Source organism: Solea solea, chromosome 14 (genome assembly GCF_958295425.1).
Source record: "Solea solea chromosome 14, fSolSol10.1, whole genome shotgun sequence".
Taxonomy (NCBI): domain Eukaryota; kingdom Metazoa; phylum Chordata; class Actinopteri; order Pleuronectiformes; family Soleidae; genus Solea; species Solea solea.
The window spans coordinates 21432788-21459581 of record NC_081147.1 but is presented as its reverse complement, the minus strand read 5'-3'; the positions used below and the strand labels follow the sequence as shown (position 1 = coordinate 21459581).

General features: G+C 40.1%; 1 protein-coding gene across 4 annotated transcripts in view; it reads left to right on the top strand.

Moving 5' to 3' along the window:
• diaph2 (diaphanous-related formin 2) overlaps window positions 1–26794 on the top strand; it is a 338483-nt gene that overhangs the window by 23034 nt on the left and 288655 nt on the right. For 3 of the 4 annotated variants that reach the window (XM_058649427.1, XM_058649428.1, XM_058649425.1), the window contains one exon: window positions 2992–3012. The exons of the other annotated variant lie outside the window; for it this stretch is intronic. In XM_058649427.1, coding sequence (XP_058505410.1) covers window positions 2992–3012 — 21 coding nt within the window. The remainder of the gene's footprint in view (window positions 1–2991; window positions 3013–26794) is intronic. 4 annotated transcript variants of the gene reach the window in all.

Sequence of the window (26794 nt, the reverse complement as noted above, 5' to 3'; positions counted from 1 at the left end):
TTTGTCTACTGACAGTCAATGTTTCCTTGCTAAATTTCAAATGTTTCTCTAGCAGGAGGGAGGATGATGCTCGCGCCATGTAGAGGGGCGTCTGTTCTTATTTTCATTTAAATTTAGTTTTGTTTGATGCTACCATCAATGTGCCACCTTGTTCTCTTAATGGGGTCTGGCCTTGGCTCAGATCATCCAGTCCTTTTATTATTAAACTAATGAGTGTTTATCAGTGCAGACCAATAAATCGTGTTTTCATCATCTTTGCAATAAAAATGTGAAATAAGCACTTTGCCAAAGACTGCCCGAAAATTATAAAATGGGGGAAAAAAAATATTTTAATGTGCCACCAATCCCATCACATCAGGCAGATCACAACGCTCACACAGCTTAAACCAAAGAAAAAAACATATTTAAAATGTCCTCACACACACACGCACAGTGGGCAGTAAATCTGCAGCAGTGAAGCCAGTGAGAAATGAGGTGTTTTACTCTGACAACAAAGAGGGCGTTATCACACCACCTGTGTAGAAAGCCACGTTACAAAGTGATATTTTAAACTGCTCCCAGGTACGTTTTACACATCCACACTTGTTAAGCTGATAGTAAATTGTTATGAACAAGCCTAAATGAACGCTCTCTGCATGTAGACTTCAAGAGTCATTTGCCACATATCTTCAAACGTGTCAGATTGTTGTAACCTTATAGCTACAGGCTTAGCCCCCCCCCCCTCTTTCACGGCATCTGCAGGTGATGAATCCACATCAGCAGCAACAGGGAGGGGAACAGAGCAGGAGGTGATAGTGACAGATGTCTCTGCTCTTCATTTAACACTGTAATTTCAGGTCATGAATATTTTAAAATGTGCCTTTTTAATTTGCCTCCATAGATGGTTACTATACTGTAGTTTAGTGACATTGCTGCTGTAAACATAATTGCTGCTGCTCTAGAAAACAAACGTTATTTATTCTAGTCCTGTTCTTAATTTTATTATTTATAAAAATGATAATGAAAAATGAATCATGAGGCTTTTTCCCCACATTCACACACAGCCAAGTGGAGCCCTGGATGCACAGAACACCACTTTGCTTATCAGATGAAACCTCTGCTAGCTGTCAGCTAACCTTAGATTAAGTGGTGTCAGGTTTATGGTGACTTTTGAGGCATGTCATCAGACCGCCTATAATTTTTCCAAGGTTTGCCGTGTAAGAGATGCTCAAAACAGGTGTCGCAAAATAATAACACCTTGACACGAGTCAAATTATAATTTGTGCTCTGAGCAGATCTGCGGTTGTTTTCGAGAACAAGGTGCTACATTGTGTTCAAAATACCAACTTCTTGGTGAAAATCCCTGCTGCTTTTGTTTGAGGTCCTCCCTCCTTCTCTAAGAACCCTCAAGATGGTGTCTGTTATTTTAGCTAAACTGCTTTTAGAGAAAAGATTAGAATGTTTTTTATGCACAATTACATGCGTCAACATCTGTGGAAAATGTTCAAGTTCTGGTTTGACATTGCAAATCATTCCAAGGTGTCTAGCCAGCAGTATTCTTAAAACACAATAATATTCTGCAGTGTTGGCAGATATACACACTGGGTGCAATGACGAATCAGAAAACACAAAACTGCAAAGAACTTTTGTTCTGGCAGCAGCAGCAAAGCATATTTGCAACAGTTAAAACACTTTTTCAGTTCTTTGGAAAAAAATTGATGACTTCAGTAACATTCAGTGATGATTATCTGCTCCTCCTCCTTACTCGATTAAGCAGGCTTCCCATTTTCCAAGGTAGAATAGGAGGAGACTTCCACTGTCTCATACAAAGAGCTAAAGCCACAACCACAACACCTGTTCCTTACATATTTTCGATGTAACGTTAGATGTATTTATGACAAAATCTGTTTAAAAAAATGAACTCGTGCGCAAAGAACTTACCACAGTAACATGCCGCATTGCCCATACTGGGAAACGTGGATACATGGTATGATTAAAAAGTAGCATGTGCGTGGTCAGGTGATGGTATGCTTTAAACAGGCTTTATGGCTATCATAAACTGCTGGAGAGGGGTTCTCAAGCATCAAATCACCACAGAGTTTGAGATTGACAATAAAAGAAATGGAAAGGCAGATTAGAAAGAGGAGAGCGAAAACAGGAGAGAGAGAAAAAAAAAGAGGCTGTAAAAGACGAAGAGCACAGTTGTGCTCTGCAACTTTGGGCAGTCAATTGCATTTTCCTCTGAAACATGCAGCGGAGAAAGAGACACTCAGTCACAGATTAGAATACATTTACGCAGCTGACAGACACCCTCCCACTGTGAAACAAGCTCCGTGGTTGCACAAATAAAAACAATCCTGCTCCCCGTCACTGTTGGCAGATAACAAGGTTAAACTCCATGAGTCGTGCTGACGGCATGGGCTCATCGCAGCTCTGCCGCACAAATTTGACACCTGAAGTCCAGTGCTAATGGCAGCTGATTGATTGACTCTCTGTGGCCTTTGTCCACAGTAGCCACCGTTCCAGTTCTGCATTGAATCTCTGAGTCTATATCTGTCACTGAGTCACAAGGACAATCATATTTTACCCTGTTAATTGCTCGATGATTCCTGCATGTTTAAACATGTTGACGCATCACTTCCACAGTTGTTGTTGCCATGTATTGACAGTACCTTTTCCTTATGAACATACTTGTGTAGTTCCTTTTCCTAAATGTTTTAATTGAGCCACATTGTTTCCTGCTTATTAAGAATAAAAATATTGGGAAATTGCTCTTGACAAACACAGACATTATCTTCTGCGTATGCATAATTACAAGTGTTCCCTTGTTGGCTTTTAAAAAGTTAAGCTGTAGAGTGTATGCTATAATTGTGTGAAGTATGTTTGATGTCACACAAGTTACGCTAATGCCTCAACGTGTAATGGAGAGGACTCTCAGTCTCCAGCCTACTAATAATTGTGCTGTTTGTGTCTTTTTGCACATTAACCTTCTCCGCTGATCGCTGCATGCAGATAACTGGGAGCAAAGTTGCGGTAAGTAGCCCATTATTTATTTGGCATCTGAATCTTGTTCCTTATATGTGTCTTCCCGACTCACACACACACCCACACACACACACACACACACACATGCACTTCTTCTTGGAACATTGTCAAGAATCACATTCCGAAGTGAGGATGAGGTCATTTTTATGGCCTGGATTTTTATTTTCGGCCCAGATTTTGCTAATGGTTTGTAATTTGGAAAGGCAATAAATTACAAACACAATTTTTGAATGTGAATGGTTGCACTTTCAAATGAGGGATTCTGAAATTATACGGGTTGGAAATTAACTCGAATGCCTTTTGTTGGTTTTCCGTTTCTTTTGAAATGGATTGCAGTGTAACACACATTAGCATATCAACAAAGAGAGATAGCTTTTACACAAATACTCATAATCTGCAATGTAATCTGTTTATCAGGACATGCTGCATCTAAATGATTCCAACTGTGCTCATTCTGTCTGAGACTCATCACATACTGAGAATATATATCACTTAATGCTTTTAGCACACACATTTGTCTCTCTCTCACACACACACACACGCCGCACACACACACACACGCATGCACACACAAAATGACAAAAAGACGATACCATACAACAAATTTAGTAAATTGACTGCATCGCTATGGCTATTCCAGTCTTAAGCACCACTCAAAGCACTTTACACTTCAAGTCGCATCCACCCATTCATGTGCACATTCATGAAGTGCTTGTGTATATGTGTGGTACTTCTCTCCTCAGGCTTGCCATTGGCGCCAATGGCAAGGTCATCGGGTCTAGTTTGTTATTTTTCCACAGGTGCACCCTGCTGTAGATGGCGGGAAAGCTATCTAGTAATTTGTTTTTTGTAACACTTCATTTTGATAGTCCATTGTTGAATCTTTATTAGTTATTTAGTGTCGTGTCAGCAGATCAGGTCACTTGTCAATATTATCCTATAGGTGAACACAGGATATTAATAGAGATACTACACTTTGACACTAGTAATAATGTCTTGGCCTCAATACTGGTTCCTGCACGGTAGTTTTTCATGCAATTTTCTATAATCAATTCTTACAATATTACATTGCATTGCCATCTCAATACAACATAACTCAAGTCCCTGGCCCTCTTTACAAATTCAAGTTATTTTTTTCCATAATTACACATTTATACATAAATCCATATTTACCATAGTGGGGTACTACATGTCTACATTTCTTCTCTTCTTTTCATTTTCTCTCCACTGCAATATTAAGAGGTGCGGAGCCTCTTTTAACAACCATGGCAAGAAGAAGAGAAACATGGTTTGAGAATAAAATATTTCCAAGTGCATGTGATCAAAATTGTAAGTATTAGAAAAGAAATGATATACATTTGCACTATTTTCCCAAGGTTTGGATACCGGATGAAATACGCTGAAATGTTCTCACATGGATCCTTGAGGGAGTGAGAATGTTTGTCACATGACTGTTATAATCTGTCAATCACGTCTTGTCACTTGCTCTGAGGAGTTCAGAATTTCATTTTTTTTGTGGGGTGGGGATCTGGTTAGTGCAGACAGTTTATCACTGAGAGGAGGATGACTGCGATTCAGTCAAACCCAGCAACACATTGCTTTTTTTCAAGGATGTTCAAGTGTTTCATTAAATTTTTAATATTTTCTTCTTGGCAGCTGTTTTTTCTCTCTCCCATATTTCGTCATAGCACACTGTCCCATGGCCATGTATTTAAATTTGCAACAAATGTGTGAAAGCGGTGAAGTCCACAAGACTGTTTTTCTTACATAAGCATTGTTAGAGCTTTTTGTAATATTCACTTTACCTTTAGGCTAGTTTGCAAAAACAAATCCTAAATTATCTAAAATGATGTAGGTTGTCGGTGTAAAGTAAGGCTTAAATTTCTCTTCACTGCATGAACAGTTCTATTTTATTATTTTTTATCTCAAGATCCCATATAGTGGCACCCTGTTCTTTTGTAAGAAACATTTCTGATGATATTTAAAAAAAATAAAATAGTCTAGAAACTTCTAGAAAAAAGAAGTAACACTCCATTATTGGTTTAGCAAGTGTTAAATTATCACTTTAAATTGTATTCCAATGCCTTTTGAGAGCTTTGTAAGGATTAAGAGGACTGTAAAGCTTAACGGGAACACAGACAAGGTAAAGCAGCACACTGTGACCTGGCTTCTGCTCTGCCAATACACTCAGACAAACCTCGTTCTTTGAAGCATTTTACAGAGACATTTTGTATCGATTGCATTTTCTCCTTCTTTGTCAAACTGGTCTTTTGTGCTTGGTTATTTTTGTTGGAGGAGTGGGTTTTTGGCTTGGCCTTTATAGATGCTGATGGAGTAGCTCTCGATCGGCAGCAATAGTCACATTGTGTTAAGTAAGTGGAATATGACAGAAATGGCCCAGTTTGTGTCATGACTGCTCAACTGAGCTGTGGAGGCAGATTTTCAGACGTTCTGCAAACCATGTGGAAAGTGCCAGATACCCAGGTTGTCAAGAAGTATCTTTAAACTCAAGAGTATATTGAAGCATTTGACCTGACCTTTGCATCCACTGTGTCAGTCCTCCAATAGAAGTCTACAGATATGACTAATATAGTGAAGGCTATGAGCTGTCATTCTTTAAATGCTTCAGTGAAACAGGAAAAAACAGGGGAACGAATTTAGCCTGGTTAGCTGGTCTTGGGCTACAGTTTGCTTTTTGCTTTACTGGCAGCTTCCTATTTTCACGCTGTCGGCGTGCGTCAGTGGGATATAGCGCTCTCAGGTGTGCTGGAAGGAGAGGGTTAGTCAAGATTGTCTATTGGGAACACATAACTGTAACTCCTCTGTCTCAGGCATGAAATTTCTCTGGCACTTTCCCCTCTCTCTGGGGGGAATGATGGAAGAAATAGACAACTGTGTGAATTGGTTCTAATCGAGTCTGAGAAGCGTGTAAGTGTGCAACATTGCTCATTCACAAATGCTTGCTTCGCCTCCTTAAGCAATATTGAGGAAAATAATAATAAACCACACCTACCAAGGTAACAACACGCCTGCAGGTAGACCTGAACAGTGCAGATGAGCCAGACACTGCTGTTATTTGACCAAAACAATGACAGCTTTATGACATCAGTCTCTTTAAAGATTTGTCTGATTTATGTCACAAGTCAGGGTCCACATTGTAGCAGTACATCAGTGGCTCCTGCAGTGTTGGTGTGAAAGTAGACTTGTCTTTTATACACCGCCATATCCGAGGAATCCTGCTGAGACTGTGACAGTGACACTGCATTTTAACTAAGAAAGAGTACATGATCTGATTAGTGGCTAACCCCAGACCACTGGGGGGTAATTAACCTCCTGTATGACTGGACAGATGACTGCTTATTTCCAAGTTAACATGCTGGTCAGCTCTGAGATGTCAGAGGTTGGTGGTTAAGGTGGTTTGCACAAAGTCTGATTTATTGAAAGTGTTTTCTGCAGAATTCTGATGTGTTTGTCTTTTCATTTCATAGTGGATACAGTCAAGGGATTTAACTTTTTGACGTAATTGGTGGCTTGTGTATCTGTCAATCTTAACCAGTCCTGCCTGCCAGTAGATGCAAAGCCCAGGTATTACCTACCTCAGGATACACAACTTGACACTAGACCAGACACACAGAAGCAGCAACAGGTTTAGAATACAGTGAGTCATGGCAGAGAAACTACAGCCAAAATTCACTGTCCCTTAGACCTCTGGAGCACAACCTACTGGGACAAGAAAGTTTTTAGATGCGGCTTTCCAAAAAAAGAAGAAGGACAGGGAACAAGGCAAAACTGGAACATTGGTGCTGCTTTTTAGTGATGGTGGCAGCTAAAGGAATGAAAAAAGTGATGCTGAAGTTGCACAGAGGGTTTGACCCTAAGTCCAGGACCCTGAGATTGTTCACAAAGGGGAAGGAGGAAAAGGACTAGTGAGTGTCAAAGCCCACTGTCCAGGATTAAACAAGTAACATCCAAGAATACATCAGGAAGATGGCTTCCACTGATGACCTGCTAAATGAATGCCTCAGGCAGCTGAAACCCAGCAGAGAGGAGGGGCCAGAGGAAGGACAAGCCACTAGATGGCATGTTCCACCGTAAAGGGTTGAATCGGAAAAAAAACATACCAATGGCTGATGTAAGCTGGACTGAAAGACAGCACAGAGGCACTAATCATAGCTACACAGGGGCAGGTCCTCGGCACTAGCTCAGTAAAGGCTGTGGTCTATCACACCAGGCAGGACCACAGGTGTAAAGATGCCCCTGAGACAGTGTAGCACATCACAGCAGGGTGTAAGACGCTGGCTGGGAGGGCGTACATGGAACATGGAGTGTACAGAAACATCTGCGCCGAGTATGGACTGAAGGTCCCAGGGTCAGGATGGAAGACGCCCACAAAGGTAGTTCAGATAGAATCCAGATCCAGGCGATAGAAGTGGCAATCGCAAGCAACAACAGCATCAAAAAGAAGGAACACTAGAAGCTTGAGAAGGCTGAGACCCCGAAACTAGAAGATTCAAGGAACATCATCTGAGATCTCTGTCCAGAAGAGCACAGTCATATAGGAACAGCTAACATACTGTGCAGAACCCTTAGGCTCCCAGGCCTCTAGTAGAGGACCCAAGCTTGGAGGAGACACAAGACTGCCCAAGTGGGCTTTATTGTTTAGACAAATTTAGTCATGTAGTAAGTTACTTTCTGTGCGTGTGTAGGTATCGCTCGAATCTCTCGCAGAGCTGTGTATTCATGTGTGTTCAGGTTTGTGGGGGCATGGCTTTCACAAGAGCACTGAACAGCCTGCTTTTGCTAGCTTTTCCTGAATTATGGATGGCAGCTTTAAATTAAGCTAAAGTTAAGTTTTCATTTTTGACAATATTTATTTCAGATATGAGATGTGGCATGTAATCATTTGAAAATTAGTCTATAATGAAATTGCATTGGATGCGGCATAAGGAAATATACAGTATGCCTGAAGGGACGTGAGGTTTTTCGCAATGGTGGATTTTCATTAATCATAACACTCAGAAAAAGTGCCAAAACTAAATAACTAAAATAACCTATGGTTAGCTCTGGAGAGATCAGATGACCCTAATGATTCTGGAATACAGTGCTATGCAAACATCTTTTGTTGTTCAAGCTTTGTCTAATAATGACCATGCAGTATACATATTTCCCAATCACTTTATTGGAACACATCCAGGACATATGGGAAACATGTATGCAGTTTTAAAGTAACACAGGTTGCACATAGGTTGTACATGTAGGTTTTAAGCAGTGCTATTTTGAAGCCCGGCTACAGGATGTTTTCAAATCTGTCTGTTTTGTGAGTTTATTGGATAACTATTAAAGAAGGTGAACAGAAATAAGTTACAGAACTAGGACTGCAAAACTTTCATATGGGCAATGATGGGGGCAGAAAGAGAGAGATGAATACATATGAGGAAATGTGATATATTGCTTCTCTTTATCTTCAACCAAGTGTTTGTTCACTGGGGAAAAATATGGTGAATCTGAAAAGAAAGCACTGAACGATTCTCCTGTTAACCTGCTAAAACCACATCATTTAAAAGACTTCTTGTTTCAAGCAAAGTAGTTTCAGCTGGGTGCTGGGGGTTAAGCAAATTTGATGTGGCATATGTCCTTGGTGCTTTAAAAGAACGACAATGAAAAATTAATCATGTGCCTCCTGTGCCCTCAGCTAGTGTTCACCATACATTCTGTCTTAAATTAAGATCAAGGAAACATGCAGTGGATTGGACTCTTCAATAAGATGTTTCTTTGATGGGCTGAAAGCTTCTTTCAGAGTTCATCCGATGAACATAAAAATTGTTGAATAGCTTATCTACAGATCTCAGCTCAGCTGTTGTTTTTAATGGCTAATTAATATTTGCTGAATTATTTACACAAATGCAGTTTTTATTTAGTGAAACATTTTATTTACTGTTTCCCTTATGTGCTACGAGGTTCATGATATAATATTATGGCAATGCACTTATTTCAGGTTTTTAGGCCTTATTATATCATCAAGAAAAACCCAATAGTTGCCACAGCGAGCAAGCTCATGACGGTGAATAGAAAAAAAACATGATTTGCAGAAATAGACTCGGTGTGTGGCCCACTTGACCTCAACTAGTTGGAAATAGGAGTGTGGGAAAGGGGTGAAGAGAAGAGAGCCCCAAAACAGTTGTAATCCCAATCATCAAGGATGCTATACTTTTAATAATGAACTATATAACTTCAGGAGTTGAATATTTAAATCGGCTGGGCCTGGATAAATGGAAACACAGGCACATTTTATTCATGTTAGTGTCAACAACACCTCACACCAAGGAGAAGTCACAAAAAGGTTGATGACAAATGGATGCTCATGTTTAAAATCTCTAAATTTGTCATCATATTAACACCTTTTTATTCGATGAATTCACTGTTTTTCAGAATTATATGAACTGTTCCACTAGAAGCAACACAATCTGGACAACGAAAAATTCAAATAACAACTGGTTTGGTAAAGGGATGGCAGTCAAAAATTTAGTTTTGCTCCTGAAGCCATGTTAAAAAAAAACTAGATTATTGTGGTGTTAAATGTTTTTATTGACATTTTGTGTAAAATTTAACAGTGACAACGTTAATTTTGATGGATCATCGACACACTTCTACAACCTATGTTCTCAGTGTAGTAACCAAGGTTAAATTTGCCTTGTAATGTTGAACTTTACAGTCTACATAAGCAATTAATGTTGCTGTTTTGTGCCAAAAAGCTTGTCTTGAGGCGCTTATGCTTAAATTGACCTTTGTGGGCTGTGGAAGAAGCAAAAGCTTGCTGTGACAGAGGGTTGGCTGCGTGGGAAGGATTGAGTCAACACTAGCTCCCACTGGGGATGAAAAATTGAGGTTACTTTTCCATCAGCATTTGTCTTCTATTCATTTTTCCCTTTTCACTTTTTTATCTTTTAATTATTTTCTTTTCCCTACTATATTTTCCCCTCACACATCTCCTTTCCACACCCATAAAACATGTATGTTTTTTCAAAGGCAGAAACAATGCTTCCTCTTCAATCAGAGGGGAGACCTGGATCTTGTTATTTTGAAGGGAACATGAAAGGCTGGAGTGGGCACAGTGTGCTGATATTGGATTGAACAGTGGCTATGGCAGTGCTTTATAGTTTGTCTGTATTTGTGTTGGTGTGTGTGCATACTTGAATATCTGTGCGTGTGGTGAGTAGCACTTTTTTTTTCTCCATGCACTTCCAATAGACTTGAACATTACATCCTGGATTTGGATATTGTGCAGGAGGGCGAGTATGATGGAGTATATTTTAAAGGGAGAAAGAGAGGGGGAAAAATAGGATTCTTAGTTCTTTTGATTGCATTTCTATGATTTTTATGTACTGTATGCACATCCTCACACCAGTGATGGAGCTTGTGAATACTGGCTATGCTCTCAGTTGTACATCTCTCCCCCACAGCTCTGTCACAGACTCAACGGCACTGTCGACATGCTCAGCTCGGCAGGAGGCTGCTGAAGGGCCGCATTAGGCTCCATAAAGTTTATAGCATATTTTTACAACCCGCCTCTCTGTATGCATCCACCATCACATCCCATCGCATCTGCTTTAACTGTTCACACAGCTGTGAAATTCTGTGTATCCCCATGTTTTATGGTTGCCTGCTCCCTCAGTCACTCCCGATTTCTTTATTTGCTTCTTTAGGTTTTTGATATCCCTCTCTACATCTGTGTATATTTAGTAAGTTATTTGCGTTGATGGAGTTGTCTGCTATTTCAAAATGCGTTCTCTGTGAAATGTGGACCCGTCTGAGTATGTCAAGATTTGCATGGAGGATGCCTGCTGTGGGTAGTAGGGTAGTACGCTTCTGCTCCAAGCCCTATAAGGCTCTCCCTCATGTATTTTCAGTGGATCCCAACACAGACTTCACACTGACAATTTATGCACTTTAATTCCAATGATGGAAGTGTCCACAATAGCATATAATGCTAAAAACATGTTGATTTGTTATATCAGTTTCACAACTGACACAGTGAATGGTTTTGAGGCTATGAGGACAAAAAAGGGAAACTGTTAAGAGGGACCCATGGTCAGCATGAGTAGAAGCCAATGTCCCTGTAGCTTTGGAGAGAGTCACATTGATGGCCAGTTTATAATCCCTCCCTTCCCTTGCAGTAAACCCACCATGCCCTGTGGGAGCGCCTTACTGCTCAGCCAACTAGTCCACTCAGCACAACAGAGTGCTAACAAGGTATAGTCCCTGCCTATCAGCTGCATTGCTTTCATAGCACTGTCATACTCGGAGGCACAAGAGTAAAGCCACATAATCGCCTCATCAACAGCCAAGTTTCCCACCGATTCCCTATACAGCTCTCTGCTGTAATGATTGGTGACATGATCAAGGCCAGATCACTCACTGTGTTATTGTGTGGATTGCAACTTCTTTTGTAAGGGTGCTCAGGAAAAATGGGCCACCGTTTTGAAATGACAGCCTTCAAGCTGTATCACTCTTAAGCTGTTTACTGACGGGATGTCCCTGGCCCTGAAAGGATGAATAAATGTACAATGATAAACAAATGAATAGAAAACTAGACTCACACCAAAGTGAAGACTGAAGCTGCAAGCTTTGATCAGCTGCGCCTGAGAGTGGTGGTTTAATACAGAGTGAGTTTGTCTTCCTTCAAGCATCCTCGTTGTATGGTTTCAAATTACTAACATGGTCACGACAAGGTTTTATGGAAATTAAGTAGTTTTATCTCCTTTTTACTGTACAGAGTTTGTACTAGGTCATTACAAAGGTTTCACAACAGTGCTAATGAAATTGCATTGCAGTGTGTTATTTGTGCACAGTGGCTGGTCATACATGGACGCTTGTCTGCCTCTTAGGGCGGAGGCGGAAACAGCTGCAGTTCTCCCGCCAGTATTGTAGTACTGAAGGCCAGCACTTGGTGGCAGTGGGTGTCCACTGATTTGGCCAGTGGGTGCAGTGCATACAGGACTGAAAGCCACATTGTTGTTATGGAATTGACCTAATGGGTTTTTCTTAGCCCACGAAACCACCGCTGTGTGTGCCACTAATGCTATTTGTTAGATGTTTGGTCTTTAGGGGTAGAGAAAGTGTGAAATGGCTCAACAGCATCCAGAGTGGTCTGCCTACATAGATCAGTACATCCTACTGATGATAAAGAGGTGAAACGAGGATTCAAAACAGATGTATTATCATCCCCCCCCCCCCGTTTACAGAGCTAAAACTGAGGCTCCCTCTGACATTGTGTTTGACAGCCAACCTCTGCTAGTTTTACTCATTTTCCTTTTAACACTTCCCTTGTGTAATCAGGGGAACATATGTTGCCTTACCTGCAATCAACAAGACATGTTGTATTGACAACTCTTTTGTGCAGTCATACCTGAATTATTTATTAGATCAGCCCCACTCTGATGAACAGATGCAGTCCCCTACCAACAAGATATCAGTTATGCTTCCAGAAGCACACCATTGATATCCCTGTCTTTGCTTGTGGTTCTCTCCGTATATCCCCCCCTCATACACTGTTCTTGTTGACTGACACCATATCACTGTTGCACTCTTTTTGTGTATTCAATCACAGTTCTTTCCCTCAGAGAGAGAAAAACAAAAACCCATCACATCTCTGTCTCCTCTCTGACTTTCCATGAAAGCCATACTATCGACACCCGGTGCTCTGGATGTGACACAGATTTGCGGCCACTCGTGTTCTTTCAGTGGTCTTGGCTGGATATAGCTTTATGTCCTAGGTTATTTTCCAGCATAGGAACTGCAAAAGAGAGCGGTGGAAAAGTACACCTTTACTGCTTACCCATGCTGTGCTCACTATCATGATTTCTCCACCTTTTCATTCAGCTCATGTGGCCTCACTAACATACCACATCAATTTTTAATGCACAGCCATACGGGCGTCTTGTTTTTCTCCAAGTAAATTGCCAAATAAATAAAAAGAAAAATTCTCATTGCTGAAAATATATCGTCAAAGCTTTTGGCTCTATCATTTTGTGGTCAAAATGTTTAAAGCATTTCTGTAGAATGGGGCCAATTACTAGATATTGACCTGAGGCTGAACTGATGGTAGATGTATAGTGCTCCAAATGGTGATGTCCTTGATGTTGGCTATAGACCCAGCATGTGAGGTGACATCCAATCATGTCAAGATGGCTGACCTGTCTTTTTATGTCCTGAGTGGCTTGAGAGATGATCTTTTTAACACTGATTGGATGGAGGTCTTCTTCACACCTGAGCTGCTGGCCTTGAATCCAACATAGTCTGCAATGGACGCAATGAAAACACAGGACCTTACAATACAGAAAGCTGATGTGTATAATTACACAGTCATTAAATAAGACAAGCAGCAAATTCAGTGTTGTGTGTGAGGTGTTTTTCTTCTTTCCTGTCAAGATTTTTCGTGTTAGCTTTCAGTTGGCTGTCTCTGCCGCCGACGGGTGTTGTTTGCTGGATTGTTTGTGTGTCACCTCACATGTCTCTTTGTGAGGAGTAGGAATTTGCTACCACAAAAGAATGAAATTGAGAGGAAAAAAGTTCCTTCCAAGCCCCGCAAGTAGAACAAAAGAACAGAAAAAAAAAAATCTTGATGTTATTATGCTGGCAACATCTTTTGAGCTTCTGATATAAATGAACTAAGGGTTCTAAAATTGTCATTTGAATTATGCCTTTCATCTCCCCATGGTTTTTAGTGAAGCAGTTCAGCCCAAGTCTCTAGTGATTGTTTTTTTCTTTCCCTGTTTGCATTTCCGAACAAGCACCATAACTGTAATGAATTCTATTATTTTAAAACCAATTACTGTTAGTTGGGAGCTTTTTCACTGCCGTTGTCATACTCTCTGAGGAATAGCGCTGTTGCAGTTTCGACCGCACTCAAACCTGATGGTATTTCTTCCTATTTCCCTAACCACCCATACTAATGTACTTTTCTGGTGTTACTATACACTACGTCCCTCATACTCATGAATATGAGTCAGAGTTGTAAGAGTCAAAGCGGTGAAGGATTTAGTTGAGTGTTGATGTGTAATTAGTTGCATACACACCAACACATTTTAATGAAATGCACAGAAATACAAGGCAAGTGTGCAGGGGTAAAATGATGGGTTACAGCATTAATTGACTTTTAAGTGTTTAATATTTAGATATTTAATTAACCTTTTCAATTAATGTTTTGAGTCAACAAAAGGAATATATCATTTTCATCATCATTAAAATGTGAACATGTGCAATAAACACATCACAAAAGACGGCCTGAAAGAAAATCAACAGTGTTACCTGCAGGCAATACATCTACATAAACTGCAGAGGGAGGAAAATGTAGATGAGTGAAAGTGACAGATAGTTTTTTTTTTCATGTCATACATATTTAGTCAATTAAGATTTTTCAAGAGATGTTTATATAGCAACAATGCAGTTGTAAACAGTATGCTAGGCCGCTTTAATTGATTCTTTTCAAGAATTGGTTCATCCCAATAGACCGGTGTAGGTACTCAGGTGTAGGTTTTTTTTGTATCTTCAGTTTCTCTGTCAAGAAGAAAGAGAAACATATAAAGTGTGAGAACCAATATAAATTGGACATGGTTCCAACTGTTAGAGAAAGAAACCGTTCTATGGCCCCCTGACCCCAACTGCCTCACTGCTGCAAACTCAACACAAGAACTCCAGAAACATAAACCTCCCCATATGTGGGTGAATATACAGATTTTATTTCTTAGCACAAGGGTTAACCCACTTAAAAAAAGGCTTATTTCCCTTTGCCAGAAGAGGAGTTTTCCTCTTTCCTCCAAAACATCACAAAGACACAGTGAAGCAACACATCAGAAAACAACATGTTGGAAGTGGGAAACACAACCATAGGAAAGCACAATGGAGCCAAGTAACAATGTCACGGTGATTAAATGTATACATCCCTCATGAACACATTTAAACTCAGAGGTGACCATTGATGTATCAACAAAACAACAACTTTGTTCTGTAATAACCATACAAATTATTAAAATACACTCATTATTGCAACTGGACAATTTAAGATGCTTGAAAAGTACTTGTCAGAAAAGGTGCCAGAGTCAGAGAGCAGACTGCTAAATTTTTTTACATCTGTCATGTTTCCGTCATTGCAAATTGAACCCAATTAAAAACCTGTGTCTATCAGAGGGTCTTTTGTTAGTTAATGCCAATTATATATGCACTCCCAGTGCAGACAGAAGCCAGAGTGTTTTGGTTTTTTTTATACCTTATGCAGAAGAACATTTAACTCAGATGGAACCCAGGATGCAGGTGTCATGCATTCACTTATTTTCACCAATCAAACCACCAGTCACCAATCACAAAGCCAGCAGCCAACTCACATTTATTGGTGTCAGGTTGGTGCTGTATTTGATGTCGGCTAGCACAGTGTGCACATTAAATGTAAAAATCTACATGGATGTTAGGTTATTTTTTGCTAAGCAAGCAACAGTAATAATAATAATAATAATAATAATAATAATGATAATAATGATGTCATCTCGCCATATGGTGGGTTTTCTCCAGTTTGTTGGTTTCCTCCAACAGTCCAAAAATATGCAGATTTCGGGATTAGGCAAAATGGACACTCTAAACTGGCCGCAGCTGTGAGTGTGAGAGTGGATGGTTGTTTATCTCTATGCGGCCCTGTGATTGACTGGCGACCAGGGTTTACCATGCCTTTCACCCATGTCAACTTGGATTGGCACCAGTGCCCATTGAGACCCTCATGTGGAGGATAAAGCAGTAGACGATGGATGGCTGGCTGGAATAATAATGACAATAGCACAAGACAAATGAAGTGTGAAAAGTTGCAGACAATTTCTGAGAGGTTTTTCATTTGCACCTTTTATTTCACTATACATGTATGTAATTAATGCTTCATGGTCAAACAATGGAGTGCTGTTCAAACTCATGTTGGACCACTGTGTTTTCTTTTGTTCTTCGTAATTATATTTATTCATGATCACCAAAGTCTTAGACAGACACTTTTACAGACACGACAAAGTCTCCTTTGATGCAGCTCTCCATTATTTTCATTTCTAATCATAGAACTAATTGGATCCCGCTTCCGTGCTTAGCCACCGTTTGGCGGTGGACTTTCTGTTGCAGCCCTTCACATTCAACGCAAGTCATTGTCGAGCGAATTTCAAGTTCCATGCGCACGGTTTACTCAGGTGGTGATGAGCTATATGGAACTGAACAATGGCTTCAGCTTACCTTTATCAGAAAATATGTTCATTTATTTACACACACACTGAGAGAGTGAAGGAAAGATAAAAAGTGAGAGGATTGATTTAGGTTACTTCAGAGCAGATCTTCTTCCATAACCGACCAATTTAGTGCTGCTCGATAAGCACTCATGTCAAGCTGAGATGTTGTGGCATTTCTGTCTTTTTCACTGCCCCCTCGCTCATGCATCACCACTGATATTGCAGTGTCATAATAAGTTATTAGACACACTATGAAATATTCAACATGTTGTGTTTTGGATGTTAACGGGGTGGGGTTCAAAACCTGGGCACATTGGCTGCAGCATTAGTTAGTGTTGCTGAATATTCTCTTAATTAGCTCACTTTACCCAGCAGCTGTCTGCTATTAGTGTCCTTTGTTCCAGATGTTATCTCATTAGAATGGCATTGATCATCCTAGTCGCTCTAGGAGAGATTATGGGTCCACATTAGTGTGACCTGCCTGCTCTCTCTTTCCCCGCACGTCAAACCAAACTACCTTCACCCTTCCATATGTTCAGTTAACGGTGTAAGTGTGGCACTCATGTAGGTGAGTTATAGTTACATGAATAGGGAATGCCAAAAAAATAGGAACTCACCGTAGTTTTTAGACGCCAGGCCAAGTTTCAGTGTTTGTCAGTGAGCTAAATCTTCCTACACACGGTTCCCTGGTTGTGAATAATAGACCCGAGTGCCATTTCACAGATGGGATTTTTGTATTATTGTGTGATTTCCTTAACATCATGTTCTACTCAAGAGGAAGAGAGCAGTCTACCAGTTGTTTTGACTGTGAGTGTTTTCTTAAGCAAGGATATTTGGAATAAAAAGAGGAAGAAAATATAATAGAAATAATATGATTCTGGGTTTGGAATCACTGTTGGCATTGACTGATCTGATTCATGTCATTCTACATTATACAGCCAAAGCTTTCATCTTGTACCTCTGTTTTGTGGGCTGTTTATGCATGTGCATGCATTTGTGTTCGCTTTCTGGTTTGTCTCTCTGTGTGGATTTGTGATGTGGGGGGAGAATGTGGGTCCTGATCTCACACTTCAGTCTTGGTCTGAGTATCTTTGTGGACAGACAAGGCTTTGTCAGGGCATCGCTGACAGCTGAGAAGTAAGCAGTACCATCCCCTGCCAAAACAAGCACACAGCACAGAAGTACATAGAAATCTGTCTCTTTTCTCTTTGTTTCTCCCTTCTGCAGGGCTCAAAGCTGGCCATATCGGAATTCTGTGAAGCTAGTGAGCCATTTTACATTCATTCTGAGCGAGAATGCACAAAGCAGGGATAAAGAGTGAGAAAGTTAGGGAGAGATAGGTGGCGAGGAAGGTGGAAGGTTGAATGTAGGATGGTGTAGAAATCAAAACAAGAGAGAAAGAAAAGATTATTCAGACAAAGCAGTGGACTCAAAATATCTGTCTACACATTTCAGCCTGTCCCTTCCTTTCAGTATTCAGCAGTGTAACTAATCCTGACTCAACCAATTCTCTCACACTACAATGTGAACCTGTTTTCTGCACCACAATATGTCTCTGTGGCCTGATAGTTTTTACTTTTCCTTCTGCATGAACACTGTTGTATTAACCCGGGGCCTTTGTTTTATTCTGGAGACTCAAATGTGTAATAAAACAATCATATTTAATTGCAACTCAGTGGCTCAGTCCTCCAAATTTCCAGGCTCCAAAGCCTAATGAAAACGGAGAGGCATCAGTTTAATTATAATGTAGCTGCCTCTTATCAAGGAGAGATTGTTTTTATTTGGACGCCTAATGAATTTCTTATCTGTTTGTGATTAACATTGTCCAGTCTGAGGGTCACGATGGGAAGCAGCTGAATTACTTGGCTTTGTTTGTACTTCTGTTGAGAGAGAAATCATTTGTGAACATTGGTAAAACATCTTCCTGCCACTACTACTACACAATTTTCAGCTCCAGGTAAAGTGGAATGTACGTGTGCAATTGCTTGTAAAACCATTGCTATTTGTGCTTTTCTTCAAAAACCTGTCACCAGTTGCTTACTTTTTTTTTTGAAAAGATAATTATTGACAGCACCTGCTATAATTTAAATTGCTCGGTCTATAGGGCATCGACCTAACATTACTGATGTTGTCAGTTGACAGCTTTGTGTGGAATGACAGTCACAAGTTTTGACCAAAGTCCCTTTTCTCTTCAGACATTTTAACCTATTGCAGTAATGTGTCGTGGCTGAATTCCATTTAGCTGCCTCAGTTTGTGGTATTGTACATGTTTGCTCACCATTTCTCACCGGGACACTTAGACTGAACAAAGATATCATTAATACTACACCCGTGTTTATATGACATGTCAAAACGTCTGCTGCGAAAAGGGCCTATTATTCTCTTGTGCCCATTTTTAATTGAGCTATTAAAACACAGGGTGCATTGTGGCTTCCATTTAGCCTCTGGTGGGTATGGGCTTTATAGGAGAGGTTGCTAAAGTAGAATGCCGAGTGTTCATACAGTGGAATAAGAGTAATCCTAGTTTGTACATACATAGCTCGATAACACTTTTTCATGTCCGATACAGATACAACCTTGAGTATCTATCTATACCGATATCAGTCTGATTACATCTTTTAAACTACGAAGCTGTTGATGATAACCTTTTCAAATGCATATTGCTACAATTTCATCCATCCATTGATAGGCGGAGTACACCCTGGACAGATCGCCAGTCCATCACAGGGACACATAGAGACAAACAACCATCCACTCTCACACTCCATGAGAGTGGAGGACAGAAAGGTCCTTGTTCCAAACGAGTCTCAAACCCGGGTCTTCTTGCTGCAAAGGCACAGAGTGCTAACCATTACACTGACTGTGATGTTATAGTAGCTCACAATATGATTCAGTTGACATGCTGTTGCTGCTTTTAATGTACAGTTTTACAGTTTGAGTTGAGGTAAGTGGTTATGTTATATTTCCTTTTTTTTTTTCACTATATCAGATTTTATGTATCTTTTTCCGATATTCGATCCAGTCATTTTGGCGAGTAGTAGATCAAACTGGATACTGCATTGGCTCATCCCAAATAGTTTGACCCGGCCTATATACTGTATGTCATGGCTTTCTTAACCTAAAACCCATTTGGAACTAGTCTAATGGGATATGAAGGGAACATAATGATGTGCGGGGTCTCGTTATTTGCCTTTGTTCACAAAACACTTCCCTAGTTTATTGCATTTTACGGTTGAAGGGCTTGATCACTAGTATTATGGCTTTGTAAATGGGAGTCAATAAATTACCCTCTGATTAAAGACGATGCCCTCACTTTAGGTGCGAGAGCCATTCGATATGCATGGTTAGCACGAGTCTTTTGTGTGTACTAGCTTAATCACTTTAATTTCTCTTTCATTTTAGTTCCCTTCATCTCTGTCATTCTGACTTGTCCCTGACAGTTAAGTTCTGGAAAGCTCTTGGTTGGGGAGAAAGACTTTCACGAAAGTTACTTTGAATAATTCTGTTATCTCCCTACATGGGATCTACCTACGTTTAGGCTTAGACGGTCCTAAGTATCTCTCTCTTTTTGAGTTGGATGTGTTTTTTGTACGAGTGAAAGCCCTTTTTCCTTTTGTTTACTGACTTACACAAAGGTGCAGGCTTGATTTCAATTTTATAAAGAATTCACCTCAGGTATGCAAATGAAAAGGTTGACAAAATACAAAAAAAACCTTCAACTTACAAAGTTAATAGAGATTTCTCAGGCCAAACATTTTATTTCATAAATGGATGTGAATATTACAATTACAGGATAAAAAGAGAGTCGCCTTAGTGCTTATATGTTCTGTGTCAATAAGTCAAATATGTTGTGTTATTCATTTTTACTGTGAATGCGTGATGCTTTGTTATACCATACTGTGAAAAGGTAAAAATACTGTAAAAAAATATCCTTGGCTGCTGACGCTAATCAAATTAAAATATCTTAGACAATTACTCTTTAAACATATTTTTTTAACCCAAAGCCATGACAAAAGCAAATTTGTCCTGAATTCTTGACAAAGTTTTGTTTTGCATAGTTGCCTCTTAATCACTGGTGATCTCTTGATGTTATTCATAAATCCAGTTCTTCGCTGAAAACTTAAAGTGGAGTTTTGGGGTATAGAAAAACAAGCATGAGGTTAATAACAAGACAGATGGTTCAGGTTTGTTGACAGAAGCTGTACGTGTGGCAACAAGGGAAGAGAATTGTACTGCATTTTTGCTGACCCCCATGCTTTGGCAAAAACTGCTGACCCTCTTTCCGTTTTCTACTGGTTTGTTTCATGCATCTTCAAACCTCAGTCACACTGATTGATACACTATGGAATTGCCTCAAGCCTCATTTTCACATGAAAAACAACACAAGTTCCCCAAAGCACAGAAGACTTGCAGGCCATTATGGGACTGAAGAAGCACCTTCTCCATTCTGTGTTCTATTAACGCATGCAAATATTTAAAAAAAAAGATAACATTGTATGTGTCAGACATCATTTATTGATCATAGCTGGGTCTTGTTTGGGTTATGTTTAATTCAGTAATGTTCTGTATAATCAGTCTGCCATTGCATATTGAAATGCATAAGAATACCATACACTCTGCTTGGATGGGTTTATTAGACTTTGAATAACGTAAATTGAGACAAAGTGGTGTTTTGCATGTCTTAATGTGCAATAACATTTGTGTGGGTTCATCTTTTACCAACATAATTAACAAAGTGAGTTTTTCTCTTGTAGCTGCTGCATTGTTGTTGTTTTTTTTTTGTTTTTTTTAACAGGCCGACAGATTTCAGTTTTTTTCGCCATGGCTGCGACATCACTGTGTGTTTCTGTGCAGTACACATGCTTGTCCTTAATCGTAACTCTTCTGCTAGATTTAGGCTCTACCCCCTCAGTGTGTATTAGTCCCTCTGCTGGAGAAGGATGAGTGGAGGGAGTCAGGAGGATAATGAGGGCATGGGATGGGCCCAGGGGTAGTCAGCAGGGCCCAGCTAGGTTGGATCTGCCTGTGGTGCTAAGCCTCTTAACTCACTCCATCCGCATTGCTATAGCTGTCTAACTGGTATATCACCATTCTTTCCTTGGCGACAGTTTGGAAAAGGAAGATAGGCCCTAATTCCAGTGGCCACGTAGCAATGACTTCAGAGTCAAGCTTATTTCAGTAGCATTTGCAGGTTACCCAAAACACTTGCTGTAGTTCACGGATAATAGGAAATTATGTCATGTGAAAAATTAAGCGTAATTGTGTCTTCCATGGCAGACTTTTTAACGCCACGAAGAGTGATAATCTCTACTGTTTATACTTTCTGCCCATGTCTGTCTACATATTCCTCTTCTCTCATGCCATAAAAATAGATCTACATAAACAGATATTGCATATTGTTGCTATTTGGGTCACACTGTACATGTCCTCCTTAAATTGACTTAATGTCTGCCTCGACTATGTAATTGTTGATTAGATCAATTAACGGTGCCTAAACACAGTGCATGATGGTTAATCATTACAAATACAGACATCCAACAAAAGGAGTGGGGGTTTGGTAACATGGACATTACAAAAGTACATACAGTGTTAAAATTAAAGGCGTCTATGGCAGTTACCACCAGCCAAGGAGAAAATGTGGCTACAGCATAAAAATAATGCTTAAGTCATTAAATGACACTCAACTCAATCATTGCTTTAATTAGGAATAAAGGCTGCTCTCTCTCTCTCTTGGCTTTTGGCCACACGTTGACTGGTGCTGAAAAAGGGTTGATGAATTTTTCATTAATGCATCTGCCACTGAAAATTTGCACCCATGACTACTGTCAAAATGTTGTATAGTTGTAATAGGTATAATTGATACTGCATATGGCCGTCAAACTTTAGTTAGTGTGTGACTTAAGTGTTTGCATGCTCTTCCCATGTGGACATGGATTTTCTGGCTATTCCTGGCTATTCCTGTTTCCTCCCTTAGTCCAGAAACATCCATCCATCCATCCATCGTCTTCTGCTTTATCCTCCACACGAGGGTCACGGGTCACTGGAGACAATCCCAGCTGACACAGGGTAAAAGATGGGGCACACACCCTGGACAAGGCGACAATCCATCGCAGGGCAAGCACACCTACTGTTAATTTGGAGCACCCAATTAACCTTTGCATGTTTTTGGACTGTGGAAGGAAACTGGTATCCAGAGAAAACACATATACAGGGAAAACATGCAAACTCCATGCAGAAAGATCCTTGTTTTCCGACCGGGCCTCGAACGTCTAACCAATACTCCACCATGGTTTATTGGTTTATTGACCATAGGTGTGAATGTGAGAGTGAATAGTTGTTCTCTTTACAGTGGCCCTGCAATGGACCAGTTTAGGGTGTACCTTGCCTTTTGCCCTATGCCAAACCCCTGTGAACCTCATGTGAATGACTGTGGCTTAAGTTATGCAAGTGCCACCAACTTTCAAGTTTGGTGAGTTACTGGGGAGAGTTGCTCACAATGTTGTCAGGACAAACTCTCCGTATAAATGCGTTCATAGGTTAAATCACAGGCACAGACATGTTTATTACCATCTGTTGCTATATGCTTCCACTCAAAGCTCAGGAAAGTGTGTTTCCAATGTTGTGCACTTGCTGTCAACAGTTTCCCCTGAGCACTAGACTTTGCTAACAGATACAGATTGAGTCCTGCTCGTCAAATTATATGCCAGGCTTTACACCCCCCCCCCTCCCCAACTGCTTCCGCAGATGCCCTCTTATCTCTCTCTCCTCCTTGCTGACTTAGTCTGGCTCTCAGTTGGCTAAGAGGAATGGTGCTTGACAGGGTAGGACTTTTTGACCATGCATGTTTAAGCATGTGTGTGAGAGTGGAAGAAAGAGGACTGTGAAAAAGTTCATGGAGGAGAGAAATCCATTCCAGAAATGTATAAATATGCATATGTTTTTGTATGTTTGTTTTTGTGACTGTGAGCACAGTGGTGCTCCAGGTATAGAGTAGATGCCTGTCACTCTGCTCTAGTCCTGTCACTATAAATAGAAATCTCTTTGTGCTACTGTTCCTGAGGGGCTCTCTTCCCCCTTTTCTTGTTTGCTCCTCATTTTTTCCTCTGTTCTCTCCTCTACCCCCTCCAGTGACTCTGTAAGGATTTCTTTTATCGATCAGCCATATTCTAGCAGCATTAGAATTTTAAATGTTTAAGTTGTATCTTCTATAATTTGAACTAGCTCTTGATGGACTTTTATCAGAGTTTAAAATGACATGTCAAATTAGTCATTTTATTTGACTAGTAACCAAGAAGTACTCAATTTACATTGATCTGAAATAAAAATCACGCTAACCCAAGTTGAATCACACAAGATTAATAACCAAACATAGTAGGGTTGTTTTGTATTTTAGTATCGACTGCTTGCTTACGTATGGTACAGCCATAAGTGAGAAAGACACTTAACAGGTATTAAGAGGTATTAGGCTTCCACATGTCACTGCAAAATGTGACAGTCTGGAGCAAGATAATGGCTTTGCAAATATACAGACCAAGTAAAAATGACAAATCCAAGGTGTACGTGTGCCATTGCTCACTTGTACCATTGCTCACTTGCTTGTACAACTTAATGTTAGATAATAAGGATGTCTCAACAATTACAAGTCGTGTTATTAAATTAATATCAGTCAGGAACACTCTCGTCATAATTAAACCACTAATTGCAAGAAATTAAAGTGCAGTTACACTTGAGTTAGAGCATCTTTAGATGCTCCCTGGATTGATAGAGAGCGCAAGGAAGCGAATTCCTGCGAAAGAGCGAGTCCGAGCCTGTTAAATTCTCGAAAGGTGAAGGCAGTGACTGCAAAGCTTTGCCAGCACCAGTGTGAGGCAGCATAAGTGTAGCAAGAAATGTGAGTAGTGTTATTTATATATGGACTGCCTTGTGAGAGTGGCTGTGACTAGAGCATGACTTATAGATTGCTATCAGCTGCCTGAACTACTGCAGGGCTTCATACGTAGAACCTGAAATTGGGTTTGGGTAAATTGGGATTTTTCTTGCACTTTTTAGTTGCGAATTAGTCATAAAGCTTTGTATTTCTAATAAAAGTAATATGATTTGCTGAATTATTGCCATTTAGAAGGCGGTGTTCTGTAAACTTCTTAAGTACTTTGTGGCAAATAAACAACTTAATGATAAACTGTAATGATAAAATGACTCGATGGCCCCACATCGAGTCACATTCTACCCATTTGAGGTTTTAAGATGAATAGAAAAATCAATGTGTGGTGGTCAGTGTTTTTTTTTTGTTTTTTTTTTATTGTGGCCAGCTGGCAGAAAAAAGTCAATATATGCAAACCTCAAGAAGTTGAACAATATATTTGGTTCACAGAGAAACTGTAGGGGGGGAAATAAGACTGAGGTGTTCTTAATCATTAATAATAATGGCCACTGCACAAGAGCTAATTGCATCTAATTGCATTGGTTTAACAGCACATAGTAAAATGTTTAACTTTTTTTTTAAATTCTGGTAAGCTTGCCAAATTTGTTACTGATAAATACATTTGTTTTTACAATTTGACTTACTTTGTACCTAAAGAAACCGAAACCAGTATAGTTGTGGTTCTAAAATGTGTTTAAGTGTTTGCATAATTAAACAAAGCATTAGGGTCTTAATTAGCTGCACGTAAAAAAAAAACATAACTACGGGTATGCTTATTTACAGCATCAGTGTTATTAAATACCCTGTTAAATTGAAAACCTGCAGTGATGCAGAATTTTGTGGCCATGAAGGTAATTGGCAGTAGACTTAGTAAATCAACCCCCAAATCTAAATAATGACATTTGCCAAGTGCTTGCCTTCCAAATAATTACCATCAAGTGGGACGTGACGGCAGGAGACTCCAAGGGCTGATGGGAGCTCATCAGGGAGGCCAGCCATTTACTGCTATAGACACAAAGACAGTTTGCTCTCCCTCAGGTCCTCCTACCCAAACCCTTAGAAGCTGACTGTGGGGTACTGCTAATTAACTCAATGAAGATGAGGTTTCTGCCACAGTTGTCTTAAACAATGTTCAGGTGTGCTTGCACTCTCATCTGGCTAAAAACTAAGTCTGTTATAGTGTGTTTCATCTTGGAATACCCTTTGCCATGTATGTTTTCCTTTACTCACTGCATTTTTTTGTTTATTACTTCTGAAATACTAATAATAATTGCATACAGTTTGTACCATAAGGAATCCTCACAATAATAATCAGAGGACCTATTTCTCGTGTTTAGCTGCAGCTGCCTTTACACCTCATGATTTTCTCAGGTGTTCCTATGATAATATATTACTTTCTTTATTGCTGTTTAATATTCACTCTAGGGGACCAGTTGTAGTGGGATTTTTTTTTCTTTTACATTGAGCTCATTGTTTTTGTAAGGACTTTTGTAAGGTAGCAGCTAATTGAATAGGAAGTGGGGAGGTAGAGAAGGTAATTACTGAGAACAGTGTCTTTTTTAATGAGAGAAAAGACAATAGAGACACCATCAATAAGGACAATCTTTCCCCAACCCTCTTGCCACACACACTGTAATGAAGACCTTTCCTATTGGCTTCGATGGATGAGGGCAGTACTATTAGAGAGAGTGAACAAGAGGCAGGTAGAGGTTTGTTTTGGGCTAGCTCATGGTGGATATATTGGAATGGGAGTAGGCCTGTCAGATAGAAAGCCGTATTAAGACCTGCGTGATTAAGGAACAGAGCTGATGGAAAACGAAGTACTATTGACAAGGCTTTGTCTTCCCCTGGTCTCCCTTGTGCCCACATTGATGCCCCCATCTCGTCTCCTTCAGGCTAAGCTACCCAACTGGATTCACAAAACTTAACAGGGATTGATTGTCCTGCAGCACTTTTCTATGCAAGTCCGAGCCAGCACATCGATTCTGCAGGTTTCAGGAGTGGTGGTCTTTGGTCTTCGGTGTTTATATTACTGTTAATCATTACTCTCCTGACATTTTATCTCAGACACTGATGAGAAGGACAATGGTGTGCGGTTAATACCTGCAGTGAAAACGAGAAAATGGTTGATCTCTGTACGTGTTTTAAATTACTGCTGCACCACACCTGACTTTACCTACTCTGATTCTTCAGTTCATGACCACACAAGTGGGCACACATCTCCAACTCCTTTTGTATTTTCCCTGATTATCATTTACAGCAACAGCGTAACACATTTACTCATGCACCCGTGTACTTTATCAAACACACATTCTTTCATTCAGTCACACACAAGTGTGATACACATGCACAAATCTTAAAACTTGCCCAGAGAGCCTCCTGTGTGGAATACAGAGCCATTGCTCCCGACTTGAAAGCCTCTCGACTGCCTCAGATGTGACATCAGCTTGTTCTGTCTCTTGCTCTCCCCTCCTTCCCCTACTCTCTTCTTCTTTCCTATCCTCTTTCATCAGCTGAGCCCATCTTTTGACACTTCAGAAGGTGTTCCTTACATGCCTGTCACCTCTCCGCTCCTCCGCCAACGCTTTCTTCTCAGCTC